Source organism: Macadamia integrifolia, chromosome 4, assembly GCF_013358625.1.
Source record: "Macadamia integrifolia cultivar HAES 741 chromosome 4, SCU_Mint_v3, whole genome shotgun sequence".
NCBI lineage: Eukaryota > Viridiplantae > Streptophyta > Magnoliopsida > Proteales > Proteaceae > Macadamia > Macadamia integrifolia.
Window position 1 is genome coordinate 22760358 of NC_056560.1, and position 22470 is coordinate 22782827.

Here is a 22470-nt window from a genome sequence, read left to right on the forward strand (position 1 = left end):
TCAAACTCAAAAATCCAATCGTTTTATGTGTAGTTGATTCACCTTAATGTTAGACCATTAAATTGTTTGCAACTAGAACTTTACCAAGCTTTTAGTTTATATGGATAATGGATTTCATGCACAATATAGAATGGCACATATCTGATGCATGGTTTACCCTTGGGTTTCCATTAAAAAAATCAGATTCCTTTTATTGTTTAACCTCACATGATCAACCAAGCATTGAGATTGGTGTCGGCTTATGTTGATACATATAGCTTGATACAACCAATTCAATCCCAATTCCTAAAATCTTGATATGGGTTATATCGCTTATTTTCTTGTGCATAATATTGTGGTCATGTGTTGCGTTAAGGGTTTCAACATGAGAATCAAACTAAAACATATTGAACTAGATCACTACAAGAGTCTTGCATGGAATATCGTCTATTTTATCTTGGCCACAAGGCTTTTATAGTTAGTGCTTTGTTTGTTGTGTTTTGGTGTAATAAAGGTTAATGTCAAATGTAATGGTTAATTATCTCATTGGATACGTGACATTTCCACCTGTGTATGAGAAATATTACTAATAATGGAATCCACTTCCCATGCGGGGAAGATATCAAGTGTGAATCAATTGATTACGATTAGGCAAAATTCTGAATTTGATAGGAATTTTTGATGCCTATATGTTGGCTTTCATTGGCCCTCTATGCTGGTGCAAGAGTTACATGACCAAGTATTGATCTCATGTCTATTGACTTTCAGGAAAAAGGCTCTCTTGAGCACAAGGCATACAAATACACTACGCCTATTCACATCCCCCCATTCTTTTATTTATTTATTTATTATATTTTAGGGAGGTCCCCGAAAGATTGCATAACCCTTATAACATTGCGAGGGCCAATGAGATCACTAGTACAAACATCACCAGTAGTAAGAATTCTACCTTTGGGGTGAAACAATCATTTCACCTCCTACTGGGTCTAAGTATTGGAATCACATTGCCTATTAGGTATTTTTTCCTTATATTTTATTTGGATTAATGGTTTTTTTGTGGGAAAAATGTGGAGACTGCTCTTAGACACCATCCGGGTTGAACTGACTGCTCATGGAATACAATAAGGACCACCTACCTCATGCTTTTACACCTTTAATATACACGTTCAGGGGTCACGCTCCCACAGGAAACAGTTCCCCATTTTTTTATTTATTTGAAAAGAATAAATAAAAATGTTGATATGTGTAAGGTATAAAATATGCGTTTTATTCTGGGCATTGAATATGCATTAGGTTCACAGAACCCTTCACCGTTTTCGGCAAATACGTTCTTACTCAGTCGGAGATCTCTTCGGCCTGCCAGCGAGTCGATTTTGCCGATTTATCAATTATTTGTCCGATTCTCCAGTTGTTTCGTGCCACTATCGAGCGAGAGAGAGAGAGAGAGAGAGAGAGAGAGGGAGAGAGCGAAGTGACTAGTGAGAAATACTCACTTTGCGAACTCATCTCGCAGGCCCTTCGCTTCCGCAGCCGCCATGGCGTTCTCTTCTTCGATCTCTTCTTCCCACAGCTTCCCTTCCAATGTGAGGGTTCACAGTTACGATATGAAGAGCTTCAACTCAGGACGCCACTGCTTCTCGTCCTCGTTGTTCATTCTGCATGCTGGAAATCTTCTTCAACGGTCTGCTTTTCTCAGGTCGAAGCTCTTGTTGCTCCATTACACATCATAATTTCTCTATTGTCGAATTTGATCTGTTTTCATATATATATCTTAGTTTGTATGCAAATGCGTCATTGTCGTTTCTGCAATATTGCCGAATATCTTGTTCTTCATTTGGACCTTGCTTGATATTTGTTCGAATATAATCTATTTTATTGGGTTTGAGCTTGGAGTCAGATGCCTTGTCATTAATATGTTGGTGCGCTCATTTTAAAATATTTTATTTGATTGATTGTTTATATCATTTGTCCATGTTTGATAATTCGACTCAGGATTTATTTCTTCGTAATTTATTTTTTCTACTTATCTAGCATGCTTTAATTTCTAATTCCTCTCAATATGTCGAATTGGTTAGCACATTTAATATTTCAGTTCTCTTTTTATTTAAATAATTTTTTCTACTGCAAATACCTTGTTGAAGGACATAAAAATTTCTCAAGTTCATAATCTTTGCTCCAATCTGTTTGGAAGTTCTTATGATATAGTAGACTCACCCAAGTGAAGAGAGAGAGGGGGAGAGTAAATAGGATAGGTTGCTATGAAGGTATAATAACAAAAGAGAGATTACTTATGTTGTGGATTTACATTAACATGAACAAGGCCCTAGCGAGTCTGGTGCATAACTTTGTCAGCTTATCTCTTTTAAATATCAAATTTATTTCATTTTATTACTGTAAGTACTATTCCTTTTAAAACTATTCTGTTCAATACTGGAATGGATTACCCAGCATTTCTGTTAATAAATTGCTAAATAGGTGCTCATTGCCTTACTTTTTTCTTTCTCTTCCACCCCCCCACCCACCCACCCACCCACCCAATTTTTTCCATGTTTACAGTTCCTAAAGATTTTGTTGTTTGGGTTTTCCTATTCCAGAACTGGATCAATTTCTGAGAGGAGAAGAGTCGAGCCATCCCATTCCAACGTCTTATCTCCTATTAGAGGTCCTTCACTTATTACTGTCACAATGTGTTTTACTTCCTATATATGATACTGTAAAGGGTAAATAATTACATTTAGTTCCATGTACTAAAGGCATGGTTGAGCTTCATTTATTTGGCAGGTGTTGTAATAGACACATCCGCGGAAAAAACTCAACTTCCAAAGGGTGATACATGGTCTGTTCATAAATTTGGTGGGACTTGTATGGGCACCATCAAAACCATCCAGAATGTTGCAGAGATAGTTATCAAAGATGATTCAGAAAGGAAGCTTGTAGTTGTGTCTGCAATGTCAAAGGTTACAGACATGATATATGATCTTATTTATAAGGCACAGTCACGGGATGAATCCTACATATCTGCATTGGATGCTGTTTTGGAAAAACACAGGCTAACAGCACTTGAGCTACTTGATGGAGATGATGTTGCAACTTTCCTATCACGGTTGCATCATGACATCAATAATCTAAAAGCCATGCTTCGTGCAATTTACATAGGTTGTTTCAAGATCTCAGTGTTCTTACCAATAACTTTCACATTGTATTCAACTTTTATATATTGCATGTTAGAAACAACGAAAAGGGTATGCATGATAATAATTATCTATTAATTAGTTTTTCCTTGACATTTTAGCATTTTGGTTCCTCATTACAAATTCCCTGCAAATATTACCTGTTTTCTTGTAATATGCCCTTTATTCATCAATTCTCAATAAGCTCCACTTTCGATTATTTCACGAATAAATACTAGTTGCTTCTACTTTTCCATTTGTGGTGGTGCCATTTCAGTGGGCCTTGACATTAATTGGTGTTCATTAAATGTTGGATTGAGTGAAACTGCCTGGATGAATGACATAGTGGCAATTCTAAAAAACACCTATTTATGTAAAATGTATCAATTGAACTCCTATTACGCATACAAAACTATAGAACCTGATTTTGCATTTGCTGAACCAATTTTTGGACTGATAAATCACAAAAGGGGAGAGTGAAAAATAATTCCATTGTTATATATCCAAAAAATAAGTCAACTTAGGACCTATAGAAAATTCATAGTCACTTTAGTTATTTTAACATTGGAATGCTACTTATGCACTTGAGATTTTAAGGATTGGCTGGATCAGATATGAGTTTGTTCAGCTTTGATTGGCTGATTCTAGCTAAGTTTGGTTGAGGTTGAGCATAGGATTGGCCATTCAAGCATCCAGATGGATCCTGATCAGGATTGGTTAGGAATGATCTATTCCATGATTCCGATTCTTCAACCCTTGGTTTCTTTAATGCGAAGTGTTTTTTTCGAGGATCTGCACACTTTTATAGCATATATGGTTCATATATAGAAAATGCCAACTTGAACTTGCCAACCTTATTATGGACTGCCATTCAAATAAGAAGAAAATAAAAGACAAGGGGAATGGTAATTCTTGACTCTCAGTAGGCTGCGTGAATATCTCATAATTGTCAAGGCGGTTTGCCTGGGTCCTAGGTGACTGTCGCCTTATATTTTTGGACTTATTTATGTCAAATATCGTTTGAACAAATGCTTTTATATTTGTTATTTCATTTACTTCAGATATTATTCATAAATATGCAAATACCCCCTATTTGAATCTAGTAAAAATAGTTTAAAAATCAAATTCCAAAAGGATAAAAACTAAAAAGTCAACCACCCAATCCAAGAAAAAAATAATGGATTTTTGGTTTTAAGGGCAATTTTCAACTTTCAAATGTTGGGTTTTTTCTTAATTTTGAAAATTTTATAAATCTTATCATGGTAAAAAATTGCTAAAAGCCAGTAGTTCAGTAAAATAATCCTTTGTTTTGATGCCTGTAAAATTATTTTCATTCAGGCATTTTTAACAGCATTTGTGCATTTTAAAATAAGTTTGACTGGAACATAATTTTATCATTATAACTTAGATTTAAGTACTCTTAGACTTGTTGGAAAGCTGGTTTTGTGTTATACCTAGTACAAAAAGTCTTATACAAAATAAAATCATTTGACCAGTAAAACTTATTATAGAACAAGAACATTTCTCAAAATATTGATTTTTTATGACTTAATGTCGATCTTTGATGATTTGATGTGGCTTAATGTTGATTTTGATGACTTGATGTGGCTTAACGTTGATTTTTGATGATACAAGGTACATGTAGCATACTAAATAATGTTAGAAAAAAATGAAAATAAAAAATAACGCTTGCTCGCCTTATTCGCCTTAAGACGATCACCTAAGCGCTTTGGCAGCCCTCCTATGCCTTGGTTTGCCTTGCCACCATGACAGCTATGGAATATACTGAAAAGGTCCTCAAGTAGGAACTTTTTGAAGGTTGGCTTGCTTAAGAAATTGTTGGACGAGAAATTTTGCTATTCTCTTTACATGCATATTGCATGTCTTTTGTTGAGGACAGAGTTGTTTTTTCACTTTAATCGTAATAGATATTTTATAAGAGTCCGCTATTATAGCTAAGTTTCAGTATAGATGTAGTTTTGAAGTATTTACTGAGATTGGCTGTGGTCTTCTTTTCATTATTATTTTTGAGTGCAAAAGCCCTGATTCTGGACATCAGATGGTTATGTACTTTTTTGTTTTCATGTAATTTATTTCACCTAATCATCTTGAGTGCCTCTTAGTTGTTGGCCATTTATCGTAGCTCCATTTCTCACCATATTATACATTTACATCAGTTTACAATCTAATGAACTTTTTTGTTAATTTTGTTTTCTGTTATTCTAAATCGAAATTGTTATTTCATTCCAGTTGCTGACATGCTTAATGTTATACAGCTGGTCATGCAACAGAATCTTTTTCAGATTTTGTTGTAGGTCATGGAGAGTTATGGTCTGCTCAGATGTTGTCATTGCTAGTCAGAAAGGTACAGTGGTTGGTTATTAGCCTTAGTTCCTAGAGCATTTGTTTTGGATAAGTTTCTAGAGTATTTGATGATCATAGCTGTGTAAAGATTGTATTTATAAAGCTCTCTGAATTAACTCTTTTTTGATGCAGTTAGGAATGGATTGCAATTGGATGGATACAAGGGACGTTCTTATTGTAAATCCTACCAGTTCCAACCAAGTTGATCCTGATCTTCCAGAATCTGGGAGAAGACTTGAGAAATGGTTCTCTGAAAATCCATCTAAGACAATCATTGCTGCAGGCTTCATAGCCAGCACACCCCAAAATATCCCTACAACTTTGAAGAGAGATGGGAGTGACTTCTCTGCAGCTATACTGGGTGCTCTATTAAGGGCTCGTCAAGTCACGATCTGGACAGACGTGGACGGTGTATATAGTGCAGACCCCAGGAAAGGTTTGAACTGGCCCTTATATGTGTTCTGTTTTCTATTCGTGCTCTTCCCTGTAAGCTACTTTCAATAAAAGATAAGTAAGGAGTATAATTTCCTGGATATTTGTGAAGGAGCCTTACTCTGACTTTGGGGCACTAACATGCATTTCTTGTCTGCAGTTAGTGAGGCTGTGATATTGAAAACTTTGTCATATCAAGAGGCATGGGAAATGGTAAACTTGACCTCCTTTACCGAATGTACCTCAAATTTATAGGACTTATAGATTGCATATCTAATTATCAGCTTTTCCTTATGTGCAGTCATATTTTGGGGCTAATGTTTTACATCCCCGCACCATCATCCCCGTGATGCGTGATGACATTCCAATTGTAATAAGAAATATATTCAATCTCTCTGCTCCGGGTACGGTAATTTGCAGGCCTTCTTTAAAGGAAGATGGAGATGGGCAGAGGTTGGAGTCACTTGTCAAAGGGTTTGCTACAATAGATAACGTGGCCCTTGTAAATGTTGAGGGGTGAGCCATATATTCCATGATTAACACTGCATGCTTCCTAACTATTTGTAACTATCTTTTGTTGTATAATTTATAAATTTTAAACTTATCTTTATGCAGTACTGGAATGGCTGGTGTTCCTGGCACAGCTAGTGGCATTTTTGGTGCTGTGAAAGATGTGGGAGCTAATGTTGTCATGATATCCCAGGTACTTGTACCCTCTGATTTTTAATTCTGTGTTATAAATTGTTAACTTCTGAATGTTTGTGACTGGCTCCAATGCAGGCAAGTAGTGAGCATTCTGTGTGCTTTGCCGTGCCTGAGAAAGAAGTGAAAGCTGTTGCAGAGACTTTACAGTCAAGATTTCGTCAAGCATTGGATGCTGGGCGTCTTTCTAAGGTGCTAAACAGTTTGTCTAAAGATTTGACTGATTTGACTACAAAATCATTTACATGTTTTGAGTGATGACAGTCTTATGCTTTCCTTGTGTCTGCCTATACCAGTTTCTCTAGCTCCTTGGTTTTCCCTTTGGTAATTCATACCAGTATGTATGAAAGGGAGTTACAAATGTAAAGAGGAGCTTTATCTGACCCTGCATTTTCTGGCAACCAAATTCAAACTAAGAAATTCTGTCAGGAGCCTCCACAACCACTAGGATGGAAAGGCAATGCTCCTTTTCCTTGAGATCATCTGAAAATTAGGCAATCATTTTATTTTATATGCACAGAAGGTTTTACTTGATTAGATGGTCTTGTTTTGAGTCCTATGATAGTGCACTATAAATTCTCTTGGATGAATTTGATGTCTTAATAACAGTAATTGTGGATTAATTATCAATAAGTATAAGTATTGAGGGCCTGGATTTGATCATTGTAATTCAACCCCTCAGAGAAAATCGGTTCTTCAATGCCATTAACATTTTAGAGAATATCTTAGCTCAGGGCCTGGATTCGATCAATGTTATTCCACCACTCAAGAGAGTTTTTGTTTTTCGATGCAATTGATGTCTCAGAGAAATCTATACCATTGACTTCCCAAAGTTTAATAATCTGGGTTTGGTGCCAATGGGTGTCCAAGATGCTGGCTTCAAAACTTTTCTAGTAAGGAAAGACATGCAAAGTTTAGGTCTTGACCCTAGTATGACCTCATATAGATCTGTGTGGAGGGCAAAGATCCGTGTTGCCGACCCCTTTTAGGTTATGTGGTGGTGCTATGTTTCTTTATTTTTATTTCTATTACTTTTTGCACCTTTACGGATCCATGTAGCCTACCCCATTTAGTTGGGATAAGGCTGAGTTGTGTTGTATTGTTGAAGGATTTCCTCAATGCAGATATTAGAATTATTATTTGTAAACCTTGGAACCAATTCGGTTCCTGAAAATGTTATTGGTCATATGAAATTAATTGCTTATGAACTATTCAAGAGGTCATATGAAATTAATTGCTTAGGAGGTCTGCTGTATTATTATTCTGAGATTTGTTTTAATAAATACTGATCTATCAACTGCTATCCTTCCCTACTACATTAACTGAGCTCTTTTCAGGTTGAAGTCATTCCAAACTGTAGCATTTTGGCTGCAGTTGGTCAAAAAATGGCAAGCACTCCTGGGGTTAGCGCTAGTGTTTTCAGTGCACTGGCAAAGGTATTTGCATTCTCTAAGTCTTTTCATTTAGATAAATCTGCTTGTCTGTTGGATGCTTCACCTGCACAAATGCTTTATAACTGGTCTCATCGTAGGCTGGGAAAATTTTAGCACCGGATGTTGGGAACTATCTTTCTTTCTTTTCCCAAAGTTGGTAGTTCTTCTACAGTCCCATGGTTATTTCTGTTTGTCCTGTTCATCATTTTTATGGAATTTTTGTCCTCTTATAATTTGCAGGCTAATATAAATGTCCGGGCTATAGCTCAGGGTTGCTCCGAGTACAATATTACAGTGGTACTAAAGCGAGAAGATTGCATAAGGGCTTTAAGAGCTGTCCACTCCAGGTTTTACTTGTCCAAAACCACAATTGCAATGGGCATTATTGGATCAGGCCTAATCGGTAGCACATTACTTGACCAGCTAAGGGATCAGGTGCATTATCGGATGGGTTCTGCCATATACATTTTCATCATCTTCCTTCCATTTTGTTATTTATCATTTTCCTATTATTATCTCATCTGTCATTCCTGGATATGTTGACATGCTTATTGTTCCAATACCAACTTGCTTGGATGCCAGTATCGACAATGGATACTGCATGGGCACTTCTTGACAACAAGTTTCTCATTTCCTTCATATTATATGCTATATTGCTATTCCTTTTATCTCATGACAGTTCTTTGTTTGTTTTTGGAAACTGAAATATATAATTTTACTCTGCCATAGCTTACTATAAGAATAAAGGAAATTTAACAATGTCCAAGGTTCTATCTGGTTAGCAAGATATGTGTACTCATAATGTCCTTAACATGGAATCTAAATGAAAGTCATGGTTTCCACCCTTTTTTTTTTGTTTTGGGGGGGGGGGGGTTGGCTTGAATCAATCTAAACTTAATTATTATAGGAAGGATTCGATCCGGTAACCCAACCATTACTGATGCCTTATTTTCAGGAATTTAAGGGTCATTCATATTTCATGTATAAGTCTCTGCATCTGGATCTGAAAATGGGTAGTCTAGAATCTCATTTATATTTTTTGATCCCTATAACAGCTTTTGTCTGGAAATGGCCAACCCTATTCAATTGTTATTTAAAAGATCTGCATAAGCTTGGTATGCAATCAGCGTAATGTATCCCTTTGTTTTAGTGCTTATTTGAAGTTGGGAAAATAGTCAGGTGCTGCTTGGTTTCGAAGATTTTCACAGAAAACTTGCTCAAAGTTGGAAGATGCTGTCAAACTGCCTCTTGAAATTGGGAAGTTTGAACAGACTTCTACCAATAAGTAGTATGAAGTACCTCATTTATCTGGCTTAGAAGTTCTACTGCACTTGGTGAGTTGTGGTTCATAATTAACAAAAAATGCCTTTTAGGGTGACACCGTTTTATTTTACGTCTGATTCCTCTGGCGCCTCTTGGAATTGGAGCAGTATCCTTTAAGTTGATCATCTTACCCTTGCATGCTGCAGTATTGAGGTTTCAGTATCCTATTGAAGCTGCATTCTAAGTTGCCAGATTTAATTATCCAGTTCAACAGTGTTACCATAGAAATGTTAGTGAGACAGTGTAATCCATTCCCTTTGAAACAAGAATTGAGGTTTGCTACCCATTCTAACATTGGTTATTTCTGAGTTCTTCCCTCTTTTTTCTGTCTATCTAATTCTGTCGTTTTCTTACTGTCCCTTCCTATTCACTGCTTCTAAACATTATTCTGCATACGGTAAGGTTAGTTTCTTCTTTAATTAGAATTCCCTTATATTGTTCTTGGTTTGAATTCTCTGTTTTTAGTTCTGCTTTCCTGTACTGCAACAGTCATTTTATTAATTTTACCTTCACTGTTTCAAGTCCAATCTGGCCAATGGCTCTTCATTTCTTTATTTCATACAGTTTTTTCTCCCAGTTTCTAAACACTCTTAAATCAGATCATTTGCTGAAATCAATTTGACCAGATTACTCAGCCTTATCAGTTGCACCTTTTAAATATCCAGAGAAATTCATTTTTTTGACTATCTGAACAGGGGGGGACCAAAAGACTTGTGGTTGAAATCCAAGCTTGATTCGGCTCCTGTTGAGTGAGTTATGGCCTTACAGGCAGGGTTGAGGCAGGAATTTTCCCTGGGGGCTGGAGTCAACAGAAATAATAAATGTATTCCTTGATTCTAGCTTTCTACAGAGAAAAAATATTGGAGTCAATGAGCATAATAAATATAATTTAAAATTTTGAACCAATGCCATATTCAAAAGAAACTACATAGTGTGGTGAAAATTATTTTAAACCATATAGAAATAGTAATCGAATAATTGAATAACAATTACTTCACAATGACAAATAATTATTAAATATCAATTGGTAGTTCTAAGAAAGAATAAGCAAAGAAGAGGGGGAAAGGAAAAAAACTTAACTTAGAGAATGGGCTATGGTTGAAATATAAAATAAATCACCATCAAACTATAAGTGTCACCATCTGCTACGCAAAGGCAGACATGGGATTTGATTTTGTTTGAAATAGGTACTAGGAAGAGTGAAGAGAATACAGGTAGATAACTCTTGCTTACTTTACTTGGCTCTGAAGATTATGGAGTATATTAATCACTTTCAAAGATTCAAAGAGATGAGATTACATGATAATGAGCGTGCAGGATGAGATTGTATCTGATATTAGTCACAACAGAGAGTTGGATTAGGAGATAAATTGAACTAGATATGTTGGGTGCTTGGATGACTTACATTGTGAGTCAATGATCTGGATTGGTGTAACTGTTGGAGCCAAGACTATCTTATCCTTAACAAAGTGGGACCCACAGATTTAAGTCCTTGGGTTGTGTGTGTGTGTGTTGGAGAGAAAGAACGGGTGGTTTTCTTGAACTGGGGCTATGGGGAAACTGGAAATATATTTTTTTGGGGAGGGGGGAGGGGGGAAGGGGGAGGGGAGCTGGTCAGCTACATTATGCTTGGTTCAGTTACATTCAACCACCACTGACTCTTTGGTGAAGTCACTGTTTAATTGATTTTTCTGAAATCGTGGGATCTTGCTTCTGAGTTTCTGAAATTATTTACACTCAAACTACACACTATGAGTGTTTTTTTAAGATCACAGCTTAATTTATTTTTCTGAATTACATTGAATATCCTTGTATCTTCTATGTAACATCCAAACCCCTGCTTCTGTTATAATACTTTTACTAGGTCCCATTACAATTCTGCTGTCTTTTTTCTCCATAATTATGGAACTGCCACCCAACTTTATATTGAGATTAAAATCTCCTAATTCCATTGGTATTAGGGTTTGGGTGTCTACATTAGAGTACTTGTGAATGTCCATTGTGATGGGTTGGACAATGAATGTCCATCGTGAGAAAGATAGAAGTCATGTTCAAATTGATCTTACGAATGTCCAATGCTTCTGTGTGTGTGCGTGTGTGTAAAACAAGAGAAGTCGAAAGCTGTCTTTGAATTTTTCTATATGGATTTGTATATGCTTACAAATAATGGCTTGCCATTCTAGATCGACTGTGACAATCAAGAACAATGATCCTTATCTCCAAGTTATTTCATAACCTTCAGGCTACTATCTCCTGTAGACAGTTTAAAGTATCTCCGATATCGATACGATACCCTCCGATACGTATCTTAAATTTAGCCGACCGATACGATACATAGAATTTTTAAAATCCTTTCGTATCGATATATATCCTACGATACATACCGATATGCATCTATACACTATCGATATGTATTGATGCTCTATGGAAAATATAAAATCGAGGTGAAATATACATTTTGGTATGTATCGGTACGTATCAGTGAGTATTTGTATGTATCGATGAGTATCAGTACATATCGGTGAGTATCGGTATGTATCGATCAATACGTATCGGTATGTACCGATACAGTACGCTACGGTCATATAATGGCCAAGATGGGTATTTTTTCAAAAAACACGATTTTTTGAGGGGTTTTTGTTCCAAAGTTGCTGCCAGCCATATTTCTCTCTAACTAGAGTAGAAATCAAGATTGGGAACAAGGATTTTACATTTATGGGACAAGTACAAACCTTGAATTCTAACTGCGATACCCTCAATTTAGTGTTTATGCCATAATACATGTTATCAATAGATTTTTTTAATAAATTTTTTATGCAAAAGTGTTTTAAAAGGTGTTTAATATCCATTTATGTGCGTATCTTTAGCGTATCTCCGATATGATACGATACTCTCTGATACGTATCTTAATTTTGGTCGATCGATACGGCGACCGATACCGATACTTTAATCCTTGTGTTGTAGTTGCAACTTTTGGCGATATAACAGGATGACAATGAAGTGCCTTTGGCAGAGTTACCATACAATGATGGTTTTTTTTGTTCCCAACCATTAGATGCATAGTTGTCGTTTGACGGCTGTTAGGATGAAAAAGGAGAGTTTTCAAGATACCCAACACCGGCATACAACCTTTACCTTGACATTGCTACCGCCTTTCCTTTTCTAATAATGATCTTACTTATAGTAGATCATCTCTTATAAGTCACAGTGGGTGCAAAAATTACTTCCATAGTACGTCTGATTTTATTCCTTTTAGCAAGTCTCTCTTTTAGCTGGCATTCAGTTTTTAAGTCTTTTGTGACCATCTATTGCGGACACTAGAGTGGGAGCCTCCATAGCATCGGGTGACCAAGTATGCAATCCTATCTGTGCAGATTTCCCAGCAGCACCAATAAAAAATTAAATACAAATAAGAGTTATGGTATTCAATCTCATATGGCAAGAAATCCAAGAATTTCTGGGGGCACTAGCATGAGCAAAAATGGTTGAAAAGATAAAGGGATTTATGCCACAAAATGTGGACTTGGTAATGATCAATGAAATTTTGTTTGGAGCAGGATTGTATATTGAACCCTAGAAATATGGTTGCTAATTTTATTCACCCTCTTCCTCTTTAACTCTTGTTCATCATTTCTTTGAAGTTTCTTCTATGGGAACGGTTCTTAGTCACATAGTATTCAATTTCCTCCCTCGTATTTTCCTTATTTTTTATCACTCATCTTCATCTCTTTAAACTTTAATTCTTTCCTGGAACCCTAAAACTCTAGGTCTTTCTTGTATCCCTAGTTTATTGCTGATTTCTTGATCTGTCTATCTAAACCAGAATCTCACTTTATCTCTTGGTGCTATCCTACAAGGCCTTTCAGACCGCAATTACTTTGTTGTTTCAGTTTTCATAATCTAAGTTGTAGGCTATATATTACTTTAGATCCTCACCCCATATGATGCAGTTTTCCCAACTAGTTACTTGGATTTTTTTTTTTTTTTAACATCATTATAATTCTAAATTTATGAATATCTATAAATTGCTCCACATAGCTACACTCAGTTCCTAGAAAGAATGATAAATACACATTAAGTCTGTAGATCAAATTTGATACTGTTGATTCTAATCGTATTTTCAATAAATTTTGTTGCAGGCATCAGTCCTAAAAGAAGAAATGAACATTGATTTGCGTGTTATGGGAATCACAGGATCAAGGACAATGATTTTGAGTGACTCGTAAGTCAATTTTTTTCTTCCAAAAAAACATTTCTACATTTCATGTTTCATGGAAGGGATTTTTCTTCTTTTAAAATCTGTTTGAGTTGTGTCTCTAAGATGCATTCTCACTCACGTTCAAGTTTCAAGATTCGGTTTCAAATGGAATTTCCACCCTAGCCGAACCAAAATATATCACCAAAATGACGGAAATGGCACCTAAGTATGGTACATTTTGGTGAAAAACAAAACCATGATGACTCCTCAATTTGCATGCACCTAAGTATGGTACATTTTGAGCAGAAGTTCATAGTTTAGTAGTTTCTACATTGAGCATCAATTTTGTGATTTTTATACTTTGAAACCGTGATGATTAGTTTCCATATTTTTAAAGAGGGAGGGGGGATTTGGCTACATATTTTTTTCTACTACATGGCTGCATCCTAATTGTCAAGTCCAAGCAGGATTCAAGGGCTGTGCGGTCGTCTACATTATTCTAACTTCTGGCTTTGCCTGGGGCGCCTTAGGATAACTAGGTCCTTGGGCAGATGACTTTGTTTAATGTTTCTTTCCCCTTTAAATAATGCTTTTTCTGATGTTTTATTTGCTTGTGTACAAGTGAGATGTTTGAATTCATGTAATAAGGTATCAGGGTACTTCGATATTATCTTGTATTGTATTTTTCCCTTTCCCCCCCTTTAGGCTACCTTATGTTAGTATGGGGGGTAATTCTGTAATTGCTCACGTTATATGCAAGTAAGTGAATATAGGTTTCTCTCCCCAAGGCATTACTGCACATTCTCTTCTTCTTCTTCTTCCTCTCATCCTCTCCTCTCCTCTTCTCTTGCTCTCTTCCATTACTTCAAACTTGAACTTGGTGTCAGAGTTTGGTTTGAGAGTCGACTAGCAACCCCTCTCTCCATTGTGCCTTTTGTTTTGAACCCTAGAAGAGAAGAGGGCTCCAACAGAGGGTGCACCATGTAAGAAGACCTTTTTGAGTTGTTCTTTCATCATCTAGAAGACATTGATGGTTGTGAAGACAAAGATTTAAACCCACACACACACACACCCAAAAAAAAAAAACCCAGAACCGGAACTACCGTGGCATCGCCAGCTGTCTTCCAGCTCCTTTTTATCTCTCATCAATGATCCAATGAGGTGAGGCCAGGCCCATTGGAGTTGCACAAGGGTCTTCTCTCCAAGCCCTAAGGTCTTGGTTACAAGGGATGTATGTTCTAGGCCTGCAACTCATTCTTCTTCCAGCCTACATGACTGCCAGCTTTGTGCCTTTGGTTCTTTTCTCTTTTTGAATGTTGAACTCTAAGTTTATCTATTGCTATGTGTTAGTAAGTTCTACCATTTGGGGTTTGTGAGTTGTGATAGAATGAACCCACACCCTGAAATGCACATTTGATGGAAGTATATCCAAATTTTTGTGAACTGTTGCTTACTGGAATTGTTGTGTGAAGTACTGGGAAGGAGTATCTGGGTAGAGGGTGAACTCCCCATATGGTGGTTCAAGTAGTGCCAACCACAATTGTCACGGCGTCTAGGCGCAAGGTGACACCATCAAGGCGACCAAGGTTCCTGGATGCCTAGGCGACGCCTTGACAACTATGGTGCCAACCCTAGTTGATTGCCTTTGAAAATCCCCACACCCAAATATCCATTGTGAAATTGGACAACACTAATTATTTGGATTGGGCTCATTCAGTGAAGCTATCCCTGTGAAGTAAGGGGAAGTTTAGGTACGATAGTGGTACCGTTAAGGCTCCTTCTTCAGTGATCCAAAGTATTAGAAATGGGAACCGAAAACTCAACCGTTATGACTTGGTTTTTTTCTGTAAAAGCTGAGAGTGGTAGGAGGTTTATGCGAAAGAATACTGCTAAGGATATTTGGGATGTGCCTTTAAGACTTCTGACTGAGTGGGTGACTTGGCTAAGGTCTATCAACTCCTCCAAAAGGTTTTACAATGAAGCAGGGAGACAAGACTATCTCTAAGTATTACAACATTGTTATTGGTCTTTGGGAGGAATATGATCACTACAGGGATCTCTAGTTGTCCAATCCTGAGGATGAAGCAAAGGTCTATAAAACTCTTTAGGAGTGTTTTTTTGGGTGAATAAGAATTCATTACCAAAGAAGGGAAGGAGAAAAGGAATATACAACCCCTAGGGGCAAAAGAAAAAAGAATAAAAAGGCTGAGAAAATAGGGCCAACAGATTACTTGGGGGGGGGGGGGATGTCCCAAGAGACAACCTTGGGGAGTCCCTAGTGGGGCGAGGAGGAGGAAGTAACTTCAGCTTGGAACTGACTTCAAAGAAGATGGCTTTTCAAATCAAGTCAGTGTGTTTTGATTCTCCTCGGTGTGATGAATTCGAAATATGAATCATGAATTCGAAATATGAATCAATTCAAGTGCAAATCTTTGGCAGATCACTTCTTCCATCTTTAGATGAAAGTTTGTAGCTACTTGCAAAGTGAAGAGACTAGAAGAGTAGCCATGGAGACTATACCGTCACTTGAGAGATTTGCTTTTTCCTCTAGATCCATAGAGATTTGCAGGTTGCTTGCTAGGCTAATGTAATATTTAGTTTCCATTCAGTTAAACTCAAAATTGATGTCATCTAGACTCTAGACTGATGTAGAAATAAGTAGTTGTGTTATAAATTTGTTTGTTAGTGAAAATTGCTTGCCAAAAGGGAAAAGGAAAAGCGAAAATTGCTTTGATTATCATTCTCTGCAATCTGATTGAGATGACCATGCACATTCCTCATGTCTTGTCTTTACTCTTAGATCGCCATATTGTCTCTTAGCCTTACTGTTTTATGAATCACGTGGACAACGGTTTCTTTTTTTTTCCCCTTCTCCCTTCCCCTTTAATGATTCCTTTAAGAACTTCTTGTAGGGGAATTGACTTATCAAGATGGCGAGAGATTCAGAAGAAGGGAGAAGTGGCTGACTTGGAGAAATTTGTTCAACATGTTCATGGAAATCATTTCTTCCCTAACACTGTGCTGGTAGATTGTACGGCAGATTCTAATATTGCAAGCCATTACTATGAGTGGTTGCGTAGAGGAATTCATGTTGTCACCCCAAACAAGAAAGCTAACTCAGGACCTCTTAATCAGGTAACTGTCAATTTTCAAGGATGTAGCTGTTCTTTTTAGTATTTGGGTTAATCATACCATTCTACATCAATTTTCAAGACTTTTCTAGATTGTTTATTCACCAAAGTCTTGAAAACATAACTTATTTGTTCTGTTTTATTTCATATCTTGATCCCCGTGAAAGGTCCATCCTAGAAATTCTTAATTTTTATGGTTGCAACTAATCCATTTAGTAGTTTGAGTTCTTATAATTTTTTTTTTTTTTTGGGAATTAGCATCACAAAAATGATTAAAATAGTAAATATTGGTAGATTTATTGAATGCAAGAGCATCCTAGGGAAAAGTTCATATTGTTTGATTGTTCCTTGGACTATATATCAATTTTTGGTGATTGAAGCATTGGATTAAAGTACACTTTTTTTCCAGAACTTTTCTTCAGGTCTATTTCCAGAAGTCAACTTGTCCAATTGGCATGATTTTGGTGCTATTTGAAAGTTTTTTCACTCACTTATCTTATAGTACCAAGATCTTGGAATTTCCGACCTGTGTTGGGAGCGTTATGACTGTTTCACTTATAGAGTGACAATCTGACACAGTCCTGGAAGCAATAAATACGAATCAACCAGGAAAAACTTAGCGAAACTACTGTGGTTGCATATTGAATCAAGAAACACAAAAAACCCAATATGTCAACCCAAGATCAAAGGGGAGAAAAGAGCTGAAAGCTGCTGAATTTCATAATCAGTAGATCAGAATTACATGCTTGATATTGGGCAAAAATACCTCCCACTAATAGGTGCTAAACTAAGGAAATAAAAACAATAATAAAAAAATTAAAATTAATAATTCTGAAATTAGAACTGGCGGACTGCACAGGAAATCACAAACAGATCTCCATCTCCCTCTAAACTCTCTCTTGATTAAATTCCAGGTGGCCTCTAACGACAAAAACAACCCAGTCTGGTCAGGTTTCAGCCATAAATTTGGCCTGCTACCTTCTTCGATGCTCTGTTTTTCTGTTTCTGTGAGTCACTTCTGTGCAAAAACTGACCACTAATCTGGTTCACATCAATCCCTCAAGATTGAAGAGAACTCGCCCTCAAGTTCTGATCCAAATCTCCATGTTATTGTCACCATAATAGGGTAGTAAGTGCTTGATGTGGAATACATCAGAAGTGGAAATGTGACTTGGAAGCTTCAAGTGCTAGGCATTATTTGTTGATTTTCTCCATGATCTCACACAGACCCACCCTGCACTCAACTTCTTGTAGACTGCTGCTGGAAATCTATATTTGATTTGCACAGCCTACATATAATCTTGAACCTTTAACTCCACATTCTGTCGATGTTTATCTGCAGCTTTATACTTAGACTGGTATGTTGTATTTTCTTTCGTATTTCCTCATTGTGGCTCAGATAGAATCAGACTTAAAAATGCACCTAGTGGTAAGAATATCAGAAATTGCATCTCCTTACAAAATTGAGAAGACACAATTACTGTTAGCTTTCTGTATCAATGTCTCATAGTATTTCAGCTGAGAATTGGGTTTAATTCTATTTTCCAGCCATGAGCCAAACTCCTTCAAGAGGCCAACTCATGAATGGTCCTTTGTGGAGCTCAATCTTAGTGCAATGAAAGAAACAAAAGGAAAAAAATGTGGAAAGAAATTGAAGTAGCAAACTTTCATTAATGGAGATGGGAGGGGATGGAGAAGAGCATTTGTATCATATGGCTTCCTGGATGCTCATTCTCTCTTTGTAGAAGAGAAGCCCCTAAGAATAAAACTGACTTTCGGGTTCACAGGTTCTCACACCTGTATGATAATACCATAATTCGCATAATGTTTCTGAAAAGGGGGTGGAACATATTTTAGATTGTTCTGGTGTGAGGGTTGGCAGTCTGAATGCTTTTCTCTCACACAATGTTTTTGAAAATGGCGTGGGTAGAACAGGTGTCAAACTCTTCGGGCCCAATGATTGGCAGTCTGAATGGTCCAATTGCATGACTTGACGGGATGGAGAATAATTTTGCAAGAACCAATTACCATTCAGAAAATCTCAATGGACATGCTATAATTGTATCATCCAGTCTGACCATCCTTTGAAACACTGCTTCTGCTCATAATATTTATCAATTTTGAGCTCTCAAAGATGATTCTGTGTTGAAGCCTACTTTGGCATCACTCTAGATCGGGTTTGTAAGCTGTGCAGCAGAACTATCCCTCTCCATTCTAGGTTCATCTTCAACCTTCATAATCATCCTCGTGATTGAGGATTTCTTTGTGCCATTTCTCCATCAAACCTCACCTACACAAATAGAAAAGGAAGAGACTACCTAGTACGAGAAAAAATGGGTACCAACCACAAAATGGTGTTGTGAGATTAAAACTATACTCTTGCATGGGAGGGCACGAGAGAAAGATAAAACTTTACAATGTGGAATGTTTGAAAATAGCCTTGTGCCTATCTCTACTACATTTTTACTGTAGTTCTTGATTTTGGTTTACATTTTGGTATTCTTTCATTATCGTCAATTATTATATTTTGAATTTTGGTGTCGATTTAGTTCGTAATTTTAAATTTTGATCCGACTCACTGGTAAAAATAAATTCTAGCTAATTCCTTCATGAATTTCTCTACTTGTGCTTTCTCCAAATGTTTAATTTCCATTCGGATTCCTTTTCTTCTGACATCAGTTAGTATAATTGTTCTTGAATTCCAGTATTTGAAGTTAAGAGCACTTCAGAGGCAATCCTATACTCATTATTTTTATGAAGCAACTGTTGGAGCTGGTCTTCCAATCATGAGTACGTTACGAGGACTCCTAGAAACTGGTGACAAGATTTTGTGTATTGAAGGCATTTTCAGGTTGGTTCCATTGCTATGGGTGTTGAAGTTATTCAATATTGTTAATATGGAAAACAGTCTTAAAATTTAATGATCTTCGTGCTGTTTTCAAAAGGCATTTTTTTTTATTTGGTCTGTAACAATTTCCTATGTAATTACAGTGGGACATTGAGTTATATTTTCAACAACTTCTTAGCGACAAGGACATACAGTGAGGTGGTAGCAGAAGCCAAACAAGCTGGTTATACTGAGCCAGATCCAAGAGATGATTTATCTGGAACAGATGTTGCCAGAAAGGTGATTATGAACCTCCTTTTCACTCAAGTTGTCTGCAACTATAACCATCAGAATTATTGTATTTTTTAAGAAGGTACTCTGAACAGTGGAATTTCTTACTTTTATCCATGTGGTCACATTTAAATACCTCCCTCCAGAACAAAGGAGGGAAAAGGAAAAGAAAAATCGACTCAAAAGGGTAGGACTGGTTTGTATGGCTCCAAACCACATCAGATCAAGATAATGTGATGATTTTTGGTAGAATATTTCCTATGCAGGATCACCTACTGGAAGCCATATAGAATTTGATTGGTATTACGAATTGTTGCTATTGCAGGTCATAATCCTTGCCAGAGAATGTGGTTTAAAGCTAGATCTTTGTGATATTCAGTTGGAAAGCCTCGTACCAGAACCATTAAGAGTAAGGACTGGGTAAAAACAATGATGTTACTTTGGGTCTTGAAGCGCAAGATCTCGTTATGAATTTGACATCCTCTAATGTAATGATGCAGGGCTGTGCATCAGCTGAAGAATTCATGCAGCAGCTTCCCCAATACGATGAGGACATGTTAAAGAAACAACAGGATGCTGAAGCTGCAGGCGAAGTGAGTATTTTTTGGACATTAGTAGACAGAACCTGACATTGAAAGTTTCTGATTCAGATGCATCAAACAAATCACTCCGAGGTTATTAATCATAACCTGGGTGAATTGATTCTTCCACGAGCTATGATGCCTGGTGAATATGGCCCCCATAATGGTTTTGCTAAGAACTTATTAGCTGACACCTTCCTTTTCTAATTTGCAAAACCTTTGCGAGTTTTGTAATAATTTGAAATTTGGTGTTTTGTTGATATCTGACAAGCTTTTGATATTGAAGGTACTGAGATATGTTGGGGTGGTGGATGTGATCAAAGGAAAAGGGGTTGTAGAGTTGAGAAGATACAAGAAAAGTCACCCTTTTGCGCAGCTTTCTGGGTCGGATAACATCATTGCTTTCACAACATCAAGATACAAGGCACAGCCTCTTATTGTCCGTGGGCCAGGAGCAGGGGCTCAAGTTACTGCAGCTGGTGTATTCAGTGATGTATTGCGGCTCGCCTCTAATCTTGGTGCTCCTTCATAAAACTGGAAATCGATGAAACCCTGGGTTGATTGTATAATCTGTTTTTGTTCATGTGAGGGCAGTCCCACAGCTTCAATTTGCTTCTGGAAGTGCCATGCAATAGTATTACATTAACTGTCATCATGTTTATCTTTTTTTAATACTTCTGTGAGGGCAGATTTTGCATAATGTGTGTGATCGATAGGCCTATATAAGTAATTCTGTTATGTTTATGAAATTCTCTCTCTGGAGTGATTGAAAATGGAGAATATGGTTGAATTTGGTTATGAAATTTGAAAGTGTCGAGTTGTCATGAGTAGGTTTTTTAGTCATTGCTAGACAGCCAAGTCATTAACACTATATGGACATTACATATGGTTTAAAGATATCTCAGTTCGGGCGGGGCTGTGTTTGGTATGCATTCTTGGTCGATAATACATTGCATGAAATCATACCAAATAGTTTTAACTAAAAAGTCCACTGTATAATTCTAAACGTGTGCAAAGTATAGTTGTACAATTTATTCTTTTTTTATCTTGATTTAGAGTTGAGATCTTAAAAGATGGGATGTCCAGGACCCACAAAATGTTGAGGTTGAAAAGATGCAATAGAAATATATGTTTATTAATAGTGAATTCAGATGTTTAAGACCGAGGGTGGAGACAAAGCTGCGTTTGGTATGACCAAGGAATGCATTGTTAATGCAGCCTAATCACATTAAACAAGAAACGAAGTCAAGGATGGAATCCGCAATTTGCCAGTGTCTTCAAAGTTAATTTTTTTTAGCTTCCATAGATCAGGCCAATGAAGTGAACTGGAACTCAAACCAATGCCTCACCTTCCCATATAATCCCCTGGGAATCGAACTGCTGCTTTAGCACTCAGCTCCTGTCCTACAGTTGGGTCAGAAAACATGATCATCAAAAAAGTTTATCCGATCGGGTACATAAAATGATATAGGTTTCGAATTCATTTTTCTAAACAGATATCCAGTTTCGATTCGTTTAACAAACGGATACTGAATATCCAAATTAATTATCCGTTACCAAATTATGAGCCATATAAAGAATGAAAGAATTTTATCACTTTTGGTGATTCTTGGGTTGGTAATTAAGTTTTTAATGAAGCCTGTAAATTGGAACCCTAACAAATTTTCAGCATGATGCCAAGGTTTCCAGCTCTTAAAGGACAAGTGCCAACCTGATTCAGCAACTAAGTTGCAAAATCTGCACCTATCATCGATGAAATGGACCACCTTCAGTAGATCCACTTGATCTCGCCTAGTCATTTTTGGGTTTGGTCCTGTTAAATCAAGTGGGGACTTGGGCCAAGCTGAGAACTTCGAAGTCTAACAAAGAAACCAGAGACTCACAGAACTGAATTCTATCCATATCGAGATAAAAGATCCCAATCCAACAATTTTTACACAGGAGAAACATTTTGATCTCTGCTCGGAGTTACCCTTCCAGAGGACACGAGGAAGAGAAAAAGCTTAAAACCTTAGAAAACAGAGACACATTTGATCTCA

At 36.9% G+C, this 22470-nt stretch overlaps 1 protein-coding gene across 1 annotated transcript; it reads left to right on the forward strand.

Annotated features, from left to right (window-relative positions):
* The first annotated feature begins 1254 nt into the window (after positions 1 to 1254).
* Positions 1255 to 21234, forward strand: LOC122076938 (bifunctional aspartokinase/homoserine dehydrogenase 1, chloroplastic-like). The gene is made up of 18 exons (XM_042642603.1): positions 1255 to 1675; positions 2574 to 2641; positions 2761 to 3135; positions 5426 to 5514; positions 5646 to 5949; positions 6106 to 6158; positions 6247 to 6461; positions 6561 to 6648; positions 6726 to 6839; positions 7985 to 8083; positions 8321 to 8515; positions 13543 to 13625; positions 16514 to 16736; positions 19438 to 19583; positions 19724 to 19859; positions 20176 to 20259; positions 20351 to 20443; positions 20718 to 21234. The coding sequence occupies exons 1-18, from the start codon at positions 1515 to 1517 to the stop codon at positions 20961 to 20963; spliced, it is 2772 nt and encodes a 923-aa protein (XP_042498537.1). The 5' UTR covers positions 1255 to 1514; the 3' UTR covers positions 20964 to 21234.
* The last annotated feature ends 1236 nt before the right edge of the window (positions 21235 to 22470 follow it).

Bases quoted from the DNA above. Each gene is read 5' to 3' on its own strand.
- LOC122076938 (XM_042642603.1), top strand. From the start codon at position 1,515: ATGGCGTTCTCTTCTTCGATCTCTTCTTCCCACAGCTTCCCTTCCAAT. The intron at 6,159-6,246 runs GTAAACTTGACC...CCTTATGTGCAG, and splicing joins ATCAAGAGGCATGGGAAATG to TCATATTTTGGGGCTAATGT. The intron at 20,444-20,717 runs GTGAGTATTTTT...TTGATATTGAAG, and splicing joins ATGCTGAAGCTGCAGGCGAA to GTACTGAGATATGTTGGGGT.